Source organism: Gadus macrocephalus, chromosome 16 (assembly GCF_031168955.1).
Source record: "Gadus macrocephalus chromosome 16, ASM3116895v1".
NCBI classification, from domain to species: Eukaryota; Metazoa; Chordata; class Actinopteri; order Gadiformes; family Gadidae; genus Gadus; species Gadus macrocephalus.
In genome coordinates this window covers 14187497-14202131 of record NC_082397.1, presented here as the reverse complement: position 1 = coordinate 14202131, position 14635 = coordinate 14187497, and the positions used below count along the sequence as shown (strand labels likewise).

General features: G+C 47.9%; 2 protein-coding genes across 2 annotated transcripts; both read left to right on the top strand.

Moving 5' to 3' along the window:
* Nucleotides 1–6: 6 nt before the first annotated feature.
* rilp (Rab interacting lysosomal protein) lies at nucleotides 7–7295 on the top strand. The gene is made up of 8 exons (XM_060076419.1): nucleotides 7–899; nucleotides 1405–1528; nucleotides 2043–2164; nucleotides 3691–3864; nucleotides 4449–4603; nucleotides 4976–5098; nucleotides 5809–5913; nucleotides 6292–7295. The coding sequence occupies exons 1-8, from the start codon at nucleotides 543–545 to the stop codon at nucleotides 6416–6418; spliced, it is 1287 nt and encodes a 428-aa protein (XP_059932402.1). The 5' UTR covers nucleotides 7–542; the 3' UTR covers nucleotides 6419–7295.
* Nucleotides 7296–8126: 831 nt separating this feature from the next.
* Nucleotides 8127–14205, top strand: scarf1 (scavenger receptor class F, member 1). The gene is made up of 11 exons (XM_060076399.1): nucleotides 8127–8596; nucleotides 8843–8904; nucleotides 9090–9191; nucleotides 9415–9955; nucleotides 10231–10449; nucleotides 10910–11038; nucleotides 11387–11493; nucleotides 11937–12048; nucleotides 12177–12301; nucleotides 12502–12642; nucleotides 12833–14205. Exons 1-11 carry the CDS (start codon nucleotides 8502–8504, stop codon nucleotides 13912–13914), a joined length of 2715 nt encoding a protein of 904 aa, XP_059932382.1. The 5' UTR covers nucleotides 8127–8501; the 3' UTR covers nucleotides 13915–14205.
* The last annotated feature ends 430 nt before the right edge of the window (nucleotides 14206–14635 follow it).

Genomic DNA, 14635 nt, shown 5'->3' with positions numbered 1-14635 from the left:
GCACTTAAAAAAATATATATCTTGATGCATAAGAAAATGCGTAGGTCGGTCATTCTCGTCTCATTGGTCGGGCGAGGAGGATTCAACACTTCAGGCAGGAACAAGCGCTACAGTGCAATTACTACTCACTACATAGTCTGCTATAGTCACTACTGTACTAAATAGTGGCATTACTGCTTAAATATACAGTACCGAGTACAGTCCGGGGAGTTACTGCTACTATACAGTATTGAGAACAGTCAGGGTAGTTAAGTTACTGCTACATGTGTGTGTGTGTGTGTATATATAGTACTAGTACGTCTCTGGGGGTTGAGTAACTGCCTCATGTATACAGTGCTTGGTACAGTTTGCTATGCTCCAGTAAACACGTTGGCCGGAAGAAGTCAAGTCTCGTCTCGTTCGGCGGCTGTTTACAGACCAACGGGTTTTCTGTGGACATGTATTGGAGCTTAAAATGACTCTGAGATAAGGGCGGCCGTCAGGGCGACCGCTCGCGTGGCTAGGGAAACACTTTAAATATCACGGATTTTAATCGCAAAGAAATGGAGGGCGCGGAAACCATTGAAGAAGGCGACAAGACCACCACGGATGTTTTCCAAAGGTCCTGCTCGGCGCTCACCGTGGACGACGTTTACGAGATAGCCAAGTTGATCGGCTCCGAGGTTGAGCAACTCATCGACAACTTCGGTAAAGAGAGCGTCGTGGGGCTGGTACCCAAAACAGTCAAAGTCCTCGAACTGCTGGAGAGCTTCGCTTCACGCAACCAAGCGTGGAAGCTGAAGGAAGAAGAGCTTAAGAAAGAAGAGCTGCTGAAAGCGTTTGAGACGCTGCAGCTCCAGCAGCAAAAAAAACGCACCGCCAAGGACACAGAGGTCGGAAAGCACAATAATGAACTACGGGTAAGCTGCATCGTAGCTTTATAACCCCATTGCTGGGTTGGAAATAAGCACAGACGCAGCCAGACCCCCATGGGATGACATGTGTGTCAAAAGGGGCCATGCTTCAGTGTTTACTGCCCTCAGATCAGACTGGTAAACGGCAGAATCATCTAACAAGTGAGTTGGGGATGTGTTGCTTACCGCTACTGAAAAAAGTATGCGTTTTTATAACCGACTCAGGGCTTTATACTACAATACACCTTAACATTGTGTCTGCAGCTTCTACTTGCATCATCCGCAGGTAGACTCACTTCCGTTTAAGCCAGGTCATGTACAGGAAGAAGCTTAAACCCACTTCCGTTTACTTTCTACGTCATTTAGCGAGAGCCTTTTGGTTTGGATGATCCAAGTCATGGTCAAAACCTCAGCTACCTCTGCTGCTATACTGTGACATTATGTATTCAGTGGAAAGTACTCGACACTAACATTTACAGACAAACAGCTATTATGACCTTTTTATGAGCAGGAGTGGCAGCAGAAGGATGACCAATGGAGGAGGAGGTGTGAGGAGCTCCAGGCCCAGGTGCAGCAGCTCCAGGAGGATAAGCAGGACCTGGAGAGCAGACTGAAGGGCAGCCATGCTCAGGAGGGTGAGGCGGGGGGATCTACAATATCATAATATGAGAAATAAAGTTATTGGTCATTCTATACATTTGGTCTTCTCCATCGGAACATTTAGCTTATCTATATCATAATACAAATCTCTTTTTCTGCAAATGGATGCTAGTTTTTGGCGTTTGCTTGATATAATCTACAGCCATGCAACATGGATCAGTCTTATTCTTCTCAGAGGCAATTCCATTCCTTGTGCGTGTGCTACAGCTCTGTAGGAAAGGTTGTTCGCCATCTTTTGAGGGCACGGGGTCATGTGATTGGCTAATACCGCATTACCTTGATTGTTGCCATTTCTATGAAGGGAAAGTCATTGTTACCCCTTGAGGTTTGAGGTGGCATGATTCTTTTAAACACCTTTTGCCCCTCATGATTGGCAATGAGCAGCAACAGACGTGTGTGTGTGTGTGTGTGTGTGTGTGTGTGTGTGTGTGTGTGTGTGTGTGTGTGTGTGTGTGTGTGTGTGTGTGTGTGTGTGTGTGTGTGTGTTAGATCGTGCCCAGCGCCAGGAGAGGGAGGTGATGCTGAAGCTGAAGAGCGTGGTGGACAAGCAGAGGGACGAGTTAAGAGCCAAAGTCCAGGAGATCGCCACCCTCTCCAACGAGGTGGAGGCAGTAAGTACACACACAGTTAACACCTGCATGTATGAATGCACAGACCCAGATAAACACATATTTGAATTGTATCATTTAGGCTGGAAGGAATACTTTGTTGTATTCCCTTTTCTGCCATTTCATTGGCTAATCGTATTATGGTATTTTGTTAATAGAGGTAAATAGAACATAGCTTTGTATCCCAGAAAGACTTTTATATAAAATTTGGTGTAAAATGTTACATGCTTTTGGTAATCCAAAACATTTTCAGCCTTGTTAATCAGCCATATACGATCGCTGAATAAGCCAAGAAAGACTCTAGAAGCATAGGTTCCTGACGTCTGCTCTTTATCTGAACTCCCTATAAATTGCTTTGGATAGAAGCATCTGAATAGTGAAAACAAAATCTCCGTTATCAGTTTCCCCTCTCATGCTGATGTCACGTAACAGGTCACCGATGACACACTGCCCCAGTGACATTTGATTGACATTGAACAACTAGGTTTGTCAATGTTTGACGTTAACTGGTTTCTGACCAATTTATTATTGTGATTCCAAAGTCCAGACTCATGGTGGTGGTGGAGTTTATGTACAGCGTTAAACAAACCCTTTATGACCACAAGTTCAGTTATTGTTCTGTCACGCACGCACATTCTGTCACATTCCCCCAATGAATTCATGTTGACTGGAATTAAAGAATGCCAGACGTTTTCTTGTAAAGAATGCCTTTGTGAGAGTGATGATGTATGTAAATGAAACCATGACGATGCGCTGCCCCCATTGTTGTTTAGTAGTCATTTCTTCTCGAACTGAAATCGATTTTGGTTTCTATTTTCCTTTCATTTGTTTCATTATGAATGCGTTGTAAATCCCCCTGTAAACTTCAGTTTTCTCTGTGTACCAAATTCTTACAATTTGGGAAAGTAAAAGCAATGTGGTGGCTGTTTTTGATTTAAATACAACTCTTATCTCTTGCACTTCAACAGCTAGGCTTGTGGTTGCTGCTCTTTTAGGACCGATGCCTAGAAAATGTCCCCATCTCACAGGAATGCTGTTCTTGTCTTGAATTTATTCTCCCTCCCTCCTACTGCTTTCACAGTCTTTACCGGTGTCTGAATCCCCTAAATTCATTCCACCCTGCTCCACCATGACCAATACCAAGAGTTAGGCATGTGACCAGTGGTAGTGAGTAGAATGTGACTCGGTGCATAGTTTTCATTGGTTCCTACTGGTGGGAAAGTGGATCTTGGGTGGGAAGCTAAATGCAGAAGTAGTTGACCGGCGATTGTTTACTGTTGACAATGTCGTTGTAGAAATATCCATAATAGCATTTATCGTTTCACCCATCCCCCAAAAAACGGAACCATCTAACAAAGTTAGATTTACTTAGTAAATGTAAAATAAGGAGACATACTGTGTTTACCATGATCCCCAGATAAATAAATATAAGCGACCGTCCTAACCGTGGCCCCTGTTTGGACAAGGCAGTAGCCAATGATGATATTTAAGTTTGATGAATCATATTAAGTGTGTGTGTGTGTGTGTAGTTGCAGGAGCAGCTGGAGCGCTTCATGAAGATGAACAGCGAGCTGCGCCACCGGCAGAGCGTGCTGCAGGCCCAGCTGACGAGCACCACGGCCCGCAAGACGGACATGGAGGCCGACCTCCGGGAGAAACACAAGCAGATAGAGCACATCCAGACGCTGCTGGACCAGGCCAGGGTGCGTGTGTGCGTGTGTGTCTGTGTGTGTGCGTGCGTGTGTGTGTGTGTGTGTGTGTGTTGGGAGCCCTGGGATTGGGTGGAGGCCCGCATGTCTGTCTTTTCTCATTTCCTCTTCAGTCCGACACAGCTAATCTCCGATGGGAGTCTCTGTTTTCAGCTTGTCCGGCCATAAACACACAACTACATCTGAACTATTTCCGAAACCTTTGACCTAATGGATGCTAGCATTTAAAACAATATTGCTCTTTAATGTTTTAATTGGTGGCAGTTAGCTCATGCCTTTTTGTTAAGATGACCCTAGCATTTTAACAATAGCTGACCGTGGCAATAAAACAAGGCCTCAAATAGCTTTGTTATTGCGAGGACACGCAATATGTTTGATATGGCCGTGTTTCGATCCTCATTATTCACGTTCAAAATAGCAGTCCCCGCTGACCAGTTGCAAATGAACCAACAGAGAACAGTCAGTCATCCTAGCGAGCCTCACCTTCGTCTGATACACCGTACCGGGGTGCCGGGCGCTCGTGACAGTATGTTGACCCCAGCAGGATGACCTGATTGCTGTCGTTCTCCCTCCATCAGTCTAGCCCCCGGAAGGTGTCGGTGGGGCAGCCAGAGTCGCTTGGGGCAGACCAGCCTTGCTTCACGAAGAAGGAGGTGCGGGACATTCTGTTTGAGAGGAACGAGCTGAAGGCCAACCTGTTCCTCGTCCAGGAGGAGCTCAAGTACTACCAGAGGTGAGGCGTTGTCTCTGGGCGCGACCACTGTGGAAGGGGGCGGATGGAACATGTCGTTGTGTATTTTAATTTAGAAGCGTTTAGAGTGCAATACACCGCTCACTGTGGGTATTATCATTTCGATGCCATGATTCACATTTGTTGAACATATTGTTATAGTTGCGACCGGTCGAAAGCCCTTGCAGCGTTCCGCTCCTGCTACTTACTGTCAAACAGACGTGGGTGTGTCTAATTACTGTTTACGACCGCTCCTCCCACAAACAAAACAACAACAGCAGCAGGCAGAGAAATGGCCCACACAACCATATACTGTAATTTAACTCATAATTAAACGTGTGTGTGTGTGTGTGTGTGTGTGTGTGTGTGTGTCAGGGAGATCCTGAATGACGAGAGGTTCCCGAGCTTCGTCCTGGACGCACTGCGCACCACCATCAGCAAGCAGAGGACACTCATCAAGGCCAAGATGCTGGGCATTCCTTTGGACCAAGTCAACAGGTCTCCTTCCCCGACAAACACACACACACACACACACACACACACACACACACACACACACACACACACACACACACACACACACACACACACACACACACACACACACACACACACACACACACACACACACACACACACACACACACACACACACACACACACACCAGCCATTGATTCTGAAACGCACAAATTGTTGCCATTAAGTGCTGAGTCTATGTCACAAATCTGACCTGGTTAATTTTAATCTTTAAATCCAATTTGTTCACGGCATAGTACAATAAAGACACACATTGCCAAATGCATCCCCCACACTGTGGTTGGCCCTGTGACCACTTTGGTTCTTGTTTGACAATAATATAATATAATTAATAAATTGAGACATTTTGTTTTTTATTTGACACTTATGCATATAAAAGTATTTGCAATGTGTATGTGTTTTTGCCAATTTCTAAACTTTTTAAATGTTTAGTAATGTGAATAGGACATTATATTGCCAAACCATACAATGGTTTCCACCATGTATTGTTTGTTATTTTTACATTTGATGACACAAATGTAATATAAGCAGGATAACCACAACAACCGCCTCATTCATTTTCACGTAAAAATTAAACAAGTACATAAAAGTAGTCTAGTACATTATGGAAGGCTTGAATTGACAACATTGTCTGTTTTTTTTTTTTATCTACCGGTACTCTGTTTCGCAGTGATGAGGAAGAGCAGGCCCCTTGCAATGGGAGGGCTGAGAAGGATGAAACGGACGAGACGGACGGCCCTGAAGAAAAACCAGCTGAATCTCGCATTCGGAGTCTGTGAGTACCACTACCTCCACTTTCCGCTCTAAGACCTCCAAGGTGGAGAGGCTGCATGTACAGTCAAATCTGAAATGTAGTATTTTGGTTGCAAGCAACAGAGAATATTAATAGTTGAATAATAATGAATGAAAATCAGATTAAAACGACAAAGAAAATAGATAGACACAAACAGTATGTAAATGCCAAATAATAATTCTGGACATAACACATAATACAGACACTTGAGGTAGATTTAGACAGTTACATTGTTGAACCTATACATTTGTCACGCATACACCTTGGTGTAAAGACGCATAGTTACCGATAAATGGATATATAATAAAGAGGGTGATATGAGGTCAGGAACCTGACCCCAGTCCTGTTTTGTGGCCACAGCTTTGGTTTCCTGACACGGTCTGGCAGCAACCGAAGCCCCACCCACATGAGTAGCTCCGCCTCTACCTGGGAGATCCTCTGCGAAACGGAGGCTGTTGGAGACTCTGAGCTTGAGCCATCCTCCTGAGAGGAGAGAGGTCACGGGGCATTGACTCACTCTTACCATATGGCTGTGGTTTGTTTTGATCTGGAATAGGACTGGCATGTATTATCCTTCTTTTCAACTCTGCCTTGATCCGGAATATGGCCAGTTTTACTGGTTAGCAAGTATTACTGATTGCTTCCAAGATGTCAGGTTTTAGGTTATTTTAAAATGATAATGTGGGAGTGGAATATTATTTCCATGTTGTTAAAAAGCTCACACATTTAGAGAAATCTCCAAGATGCCATTATTTTAATAATTTGGATTTTATTTGATATATTTTAAAGAGGGACATATAAATATATATTAAAAATATATATTAGTTTTGTTAGCATTACCAGAACATTATTATATCCTGTGGCATTAGTTTTTAATTGTCTTTAAAATCATGTGCAACTATTTGTGAAAGTTCTATTACCTTTTCAAACCAAAGATCGTACAAATATGTATTTTTTTAATGAATCATTATCATAGGAGGAAAGATCATGTCTCTACAAGACGCCATTGTTTCATTCAACATTCACCTGATTTCATCCCAAATATAGCGCTTTGAAGAAGTCAAAAATCAAATTGTTATCCAGGCCAGTGTTTCATGTATCGGTGAATATAATGTACTCTCCTTTATATATTCGATTCTTTTGCCTACAATGGGCAAATATGATGGATTTTCATTGTATTTCTCTTATTGACACCATGATTGAAAGAGGAGATGTTGAGACAATCAAGTTCATCAGTGTTTATAATGAGTGTTTTAAACAAGCCATATATTCCTACATCAGAACTATTTTTGTATGCTGAAAGATGGTTATAACGGATTCTTCCCTCAATAAACTCTTGCAGTATCTGCTATTCTTAAAAGGGATTCCCCTTTCCCCGTCTTGTTTGTTCTTATGCTGACATGAGTAACATCATATTTTCTTAAATAGACTGCACGCACACACACACACACACTTCTCCATTCAACCAAGTAGCTGTACTAGAAATCACAGCCAAAGTAATTCCAATAACTCCACTCACAGTACTTCCAAATGCAGTAATACAACCTCAAAAATGCATTTTTATAATTACTTAAATAAGCATTACACACGGGCCAACTAAAGCAACAGGTTTATCTTCAGTATAATATCAACTACTTTTGATCAGTAATTATTGTGTAATGTGATTTTATATTCTGTCTTGTATGAATTATCTTGCAGATTGCATCATGTTTGGGATAACAGAGCTGTATGTATTCCTCCCTTGTTGAAGCGTCTCTTGTTGGGAAAGTTTTAACAGCCAAGAAAAAAGGAAAATAATCCCTTTGTGTTTGCGAGGGCGTGACTGCAAGCGGGTGTGTACATACAGCAAGTATATCTGAATTAAAGAGATAGATGCTCTCGCAATTCCACTTTGCATTTGAATATAAAAATATTCAAACGCTGTGTTTCTAAGAAGGTTTCAAACAACCTATGCATTACTTTTGATGGGACTTTGGTATCATTTCTATTGGTGGCACTGGTGATCTAGTTAAATGTGTAATGTTGACTCGACCTGAGGATGGATTAGATTGACTAATAACTTCAGGACTTTAGTCACGTGATATTCTTGGAATAATTGCACTCTTTCACACTAGTGTGTGTGTGTGTTTATCTGTTCACATACGCATGTATATGTGTGTGTTTGTGCATGTGCGTGCGCTTCTGTGTGCTACAGTGCATGTCCATCTTTAAAAAGCTCCTGGCTCGACTAGAATAGAAGGAAGTGACCCTGACTTCCGCAGGAAATGGGAAAAGGAAACTCTGGGGGCTTGGGGGGGCCCGGACGTCTGGTGGCTCAGAGCTCACAAGACGCCGACCGCTCCAAACCCAGCGAGAGAAGGACAGAACGAGGCTAGAGAAAAACCAAGTAACCCCCGAAACAAAAGAGAGCGGGGATCTGAACGGAGAGGAGTGTCCCATCGGCTCCCCCCCTCTCGACAGGTGGGACGCCAGGAGGGGAGAGACAGAGGCGCGGCTGAGTCCGACCCACGGGACATATTCCAGGTGGATACGCCCCACCAGACCTTCAGACCCCGCGGAGCGGCGTGGAGATGAAGATCCTCCTGGGAGTGATTCTGCTGCTCTCCCCGCTCTGCTCCACGCAGCCCTTGGATCCCGATGGGAGGAACGTCTGCCACCACCCCAGGTAACGTGTCCGAACTTTATGTTTCCCTTGTGGCGGCGCTCGAGGTCCTCGCTCACTGAACGACTACAGTGTGACAGTGTATGCTGAAGGCCGTTTTTATTTGCTCTTTGAGGGGTCTAGGGTTACTGGGTGTCGTACAATATGGCCTGTAACGCTCTTTGAGACTAACTGTGATTTAAGGGCAGTACAAATACAATGGCCTTGACTTTGTGTGTGTGTTCTGTGTGCGTCTCCCTGAATCTCCAGACGGCCATCCCCTGCTGTATGTTGTACTGGATGGAGACAAGAGGGACAGGAATGCACTCAGCGTGAGTTTTACTTTAACAGTGGAAAATACATCTACAAAATACTGATCGCCTTTTAAACAATCTACATATTCTCTCTTTTGTGAGTGTGTGTATGTGTACGCATGTATATTTGGGCCTGTGTGTGTGTGTGTGTGTGTGTCTGCTTGGCTGTGTGTGTGTGTGTGTGTGTGTGTGTACTTCCCCAGCCGTGTGCGAGGGCGAGCATTCCTGCCAAGGGGACGAGGTGTGTGCGTATCCGGGTGTGTGCAGCTGCCCTCCGGGCTACTTTGGAGCTCAGTGTAAAACCCGTGAGTCACTGCGCTGGAAGCCCCTCAGACTCGCGTCTCTGTCCTCCTCGCTCGCTCCACTCTCTCCACCCGTCTGCATTCAGGGAACTTCCCAAAAGCTAACCCCCACCCACACCCGCGCCACGGCTAGACCCACAGACAGACCACCACGCAGCCTTTAGCACCGAGCCTCCCTTTGGTTCATCCTCTGACCCTTCTGTCCGTGTCCCCCCCCCCCCCGCAGGCTGCCCCGCGGAGTTCTGGGGGCCCGACTGCCGCAGGGCGTGCCCGTGCCACGCGCACGGCCTCTGTCACCCCGTGACCGGCGAGTGCACCTGCAACCCCAACCGCTGGGGGCCGCTGTGCCAGCACTCCTGCCGGTGCGGCCGCCGCGGCCGCTGCCACCCCACCCACGGCAACTGCACCTGCGACGAGGGCTGGTGGACGCCGTCCTGCGGCCGCGCCTGCCAGTGCTCGCTGGGCGGCGCCGAGGGCCCCGCGTGCGACCAGCTCAGCGGCAGCTGCCGGTGCCAGAGGGGCCACTGGGGCCAGGCGTGCAGTCTGTCCTGCAACTGCCACCTGTCGCCGTGCCACCAGCGCACGGGGAAGTGCAAGTGCCGCTGGGACTGGTGGGGGGACACCTGTGACCAGAGCTGCTCCTGCGACCCCGAGCACGGCCGGTGCGAGCCGCAGCACGGGACCTGCCTGTGCCACGCGGGCCACAGGGGGCCCCGCTGCAGCCAGCCCTGCGAGCCCGGGACCTACGGCGGCGGCTGTAAGATGAGGTAGAGGGGTGCAGCTTTAGTATATATAGATTCATGTTCTTATTTATCTATATATATATATGTAGGAGCTAGTTATATAAAAGACGCTAAGGTTCACCAATATGCTGTTTAAGCAATATAACATGGCACACTATACATATCTATAGACATTATATATATAATACGTATATATATATATATGTATATGTATGCGGTGTGCCATGTTATATTGCTGTACTGCATACCTACCTCTGTGATATTCCACTGTAACACATAGACTATGTGTTACCCCCCAGCTGTGGGTACTGCAGAGAGGGCCAGCCGTGCGCCACCACGGACGGAGCGTGTGTGGCCTGCGAACCCGGCTGGAACAGCACGCGGTGCGACCGGCTCTGTCCGGCCGGTTACCACGGCAGCGGTTGCCAGGAGACGTGCCCCCGCTGCCGGGACGCCGAGCCGTGTGACCCGAGGACCGGGAAATGTGCCCGATGCGACCCTGGATGGAGAGGCCCCAGGTGCTGCCTGCGTGTGGGACCCGTGTGGTGGTCTGGAGGGGCATGTACGCCAGTAGGGCACGGGCTCACTGTGTCCCATAGTGTCACGGGACCCCCATAGTCATGAAATAATACTAATCCAAATACAAGGTATTTACTGTAGTGCTTAGAGGTTCAGAGCAAACTATTTTACGCAAATACAGGTCGTAACTTTAGAGTGGATTATCCGGTGTGTTTCTCTGAAGAAGTACAGTCGACAGATGTGTGTGTGTGTGTGTGTGTGTGTGTGTGTGTGTGTGTGTGTGTGTGTGTGTGTGTGTGTGTGTGTGTGTGTGTGTGTGTGTGTGTGTGTGTGTGTGTGTGTGTGTGTGTGGATGTTTTAGGTTTAGCTAAGGTACATTCATATACTTAGCCTGCTGCTGTGTGTGCTCATACCACTGCCGACAGTCATTGTAAGTCCTTGTGTGTTTTTCCTTACAAGGTGTGATGAGGTCTGCTCTGACAGGACGTATGGAGGCGCCTGCCGCTTCCTCTGTAGCCCCTGTTTCCATGGTAACTGCCACCATGTGACAGGAAGATGTGTCTGTGAGCCAGGCTTTATGGGAGAGAGGCGAGTGCTCGGAGAGGAAACGTTATCAATCATACTAAAACAAACAGTGCTTCCACTCGTTCTTCTAGTTTTACTAACACTTTTCTGACACAGAAAATCATAGTGTGTGAACTACTACTGTTGAATAAGCAATACTGTATTCCTAGTTGAACAATATATAGCAATAATGTATGTTCCCAAAAATAATTGTTTATATATATATAAATCTTTGCAATATTTTTTTTTAACTTTTTTGATAAAGTAGGTACGGATGTAGTAGATACATGTTTAGTTAGTGGTTGTAAATACATCTTTAGTAAGGTGTTAATACCTGTTTAGTTTGGTGTTAATACGTCCTCATTCTGATAGTTGTAACAGCACCTGCCCTGCCTCGCTGTATGGACTCAACTGTTCTTCTGGCTGTGACTGTGGAGAGGGGGTCCACTGCCATCCCGCCAGCGGGGCCTGCCCCAGCAGTACGTTCACATGGGTCCTTCTGTCAATCCATCTGTCCATCCATCTAGGCATCTGTCCATCCATTCAGTACGGATGGGCATCTGTCCGTCCATTCATCATGTCCATGCATCCATTCTTCTATCTAACTGTCCAATCATTCATCATTCATCAATCATCGTCCAGCCGTCCGTTGGTATGTCCCCCCATTTGTCCGTACACCCCCAATCATCTGTTCACCCTTGTGTCCATCCATCTGTCCATCCATTGGTTCATCCATCCATCCACGTAGCCATCCCTCCTTCCATCCTGCCATCTATCCCCATCCATCCTTCCATCCCTGTCCATCCATTCATCCTTCTTTCCTTCTATCAATCCATCCATCCATCCGTTTTGCCTGTTGATGAGGTTTGTGTTCAGCCCCATTGCCTCATGTGTTTCTTCTCTCTCTTCCCGGGGCCAATAGGTGGCCTTGGGGTTCTGCTTGCAGGCATTCTGGTTCCTTTATCCCTGCTGCTGCTGGTGGTTCTCTGCTGCTGTGTGTGTTGTGGAGGAGGCTCTGCAGAGGCCAAAGACAGGTCTCTTGATTCATCACTGAAAATAAAACCACTTTAACCTTTTGATAGTGACACACCGCTACCAAGGGTTTTACCAAGAGAATGATCGTCAGAACATCTATACCTGTATTCTTGCCTGTTCTCTCTAGGGAGTCATCCCGTGATGGTAATGCATTAGTTCGGATGAAATACCACATCTTCAATGTCCTCGCAAACATCAGTGCGTCACTGCCCTGCATCTCTGCGTGGACCTCTGGCCTGCCTCGTGTCACAGGTCAGTCTGACCGACTTGTGGCTAATGTACACTGTGTACATGTCAACATAATGATACTATCTCAAAGGGCGTGACGCTGATTGCATGTTGCGTATGGAATGTACCGAAATGCTCCTGTTTCCTGCTTCTTTAACGGGCTATAAAGGGATGGAGGCACCATCTGATTTATAACTGTTCCCGCCGCTCCCCACCCAACACAGTGTCTCACCATGACCCCGAGCAGACCTTCAATCACAGCTTCATCGAGCCCCCGTCCTGTGGCTGGGTCAGCGAGGGCTCGTCCTTCGACAGTGAGGAGGAGGAGGAGGGGGAGGCCCTGTACTGTGTTCCACCGAGGGAGGGTGAGTACGCTCTCACCTCTCACCCGCCATTCAACCAAAAGAACCAAACGCAGTTCCTAAGCTTCTGCTTCCCTGCAGTAGATCTGCTGCCATTCGGAAGCTTCCAACCCATTCCTTTTCAGGTTTCCATGCTCAATGGGTTTTCTCCAGCTGACATCACAGTACTCCCCTTCACGGTCTTTTCGTACAGATGGAAGAGACATGGCGGACGGGAGCTTCCAGGAGATGAGCTCCAAGTGCAACATGTTCCTGGACCCGTCGGGCTTCTCCAGCGAGGACATGGCTCTGGGCTTCGCCATCCCCCGCACCTCCAGCATCGCCAAGTCCAAGCGGCCCTCCGTCTCCTTCGCCGAGGGCACCCGCTTCACCGCCGCCCCCCCGCCGGGACCCCCGCTACGCAGCAAAGCCCCCAAGTCACCCTGGGGTGCTCTGATGCTGTCCACCCTCAGCCTTCAGGGAGGCGCGGCAGCGAGGTCGGGTGAGGAGGAGGGCGTCCCTCAAGGGGGCGGAGAGGGGGGCGACCGGGATTCAGCCAACGTGGGGGAGGAGCAGGACCCCGAGAGGAGGACCCACCTGCAGGTCCCCGGGACGTCCGGGAGGAGACACACCGGGACCACCGCCCCCGCCACACCTTCTCCCGGGTTGGGATCCCAGGCTGCGGAGTCCCCTTCCGACCCGAAGGTGGCGGCGCCCGATAAGGTCACCACGGTGTACGTGACGGTGGGCAGGGCGGGGGGGGCCCCCGTCTTCGAGGGGCCCGTGCAGGCCGTGCTGCGGCGCCTGGGCAGCCTGCAGAGACACAAGGAGCAGGACAGCACGGCCAGGCCCAAGGTCCGGAGCGCCGAGGGGGCGGTCAAACCGCCCAGGAGGAAACTGGGGGTCCGGGCCAGCGTGTGGGAGCAGGGCGGACCCCCCGGCGGCGGCAAGAGAGTGGCCAAGCCGAGCAGGAAGAAGCTGAGCGCGTCGAACTCCGCCGTAGCTGCTGTGGACGCTAATGCCTACGACTCCCTGGCTCCAGAGTGCGACGCGCAGGCGAGGCCGCTGCTGGCCGTGTTGGGGAGCGTGCCAGAGACGGGTGCCACTGACTCAGGGTCAGGGGGGGCGAGGATGGAGTCAGCTGACGTATACGAGCGCGTTGGGGAGCCGGTGTCGGACCCCGGCCGCAGTGCGGAGGTCAACGCTAATGGAGCCACGGAGGCAGACGAAAGGGAAGAGCCCAGCTATGAAAACGTCCTGATCGAACACTCGCATGAGTCGCATGCTGTCGTGTAAACATCTTAACGATCAACCGAAGCTACTTCTCATGTACCATATACAGGGTTCTGCATCTCTGTGTGCGACAACACTACCTCTGTATATGGATGGACAATGAAGGACATAGACAGCCTTATGTATTGGCTGGGCAAGCCCTTTAAGACAATAACTATGATGCAGGGCTTAATAAATAAATATGTTGTATTGTTCTAAATGCCTTGTTAACTAAATAAATCTGTGCTACAAAGATTATAACGTACTGTATCCATGCAATAACTTGAAATGGTAAATAAAATGAAATGGCCTTGGCAGAGTGCTTGTTTTGGATCACTCAAAGCATTGTTCAGCCAACTCATTCCCTCACACACCCTGGTGAACAATGAAGGAGTAAGGAGTCTGCCATGATGTCATACCCCAACCTTATCTGAAGCCACATCTGCAGACATAACATTACTAATGCATTACCAGGAATGAGTTTTTGGTCACAAATATGGTCACTATTAGAGTGGAGTAAAAATTTACCTGTTCCTGTTTAAATCCCTTATATGTGACCTTATTTACTTTGCATCATCATCATCAAGCTACCACACCGAAATCTGCTACCTGTTTGCTGTTACGTATCTCAGCCTGGACCGTTCCTGTGTGTGTGTGTGTGTGTGTGTGTGTGTGTGCGTGTGTGTGTTTGTGTTTGTCCTGTGTGTTTGTCCTGTTGGTTTGTCCTGTGTGTTCGTGCTTCCTG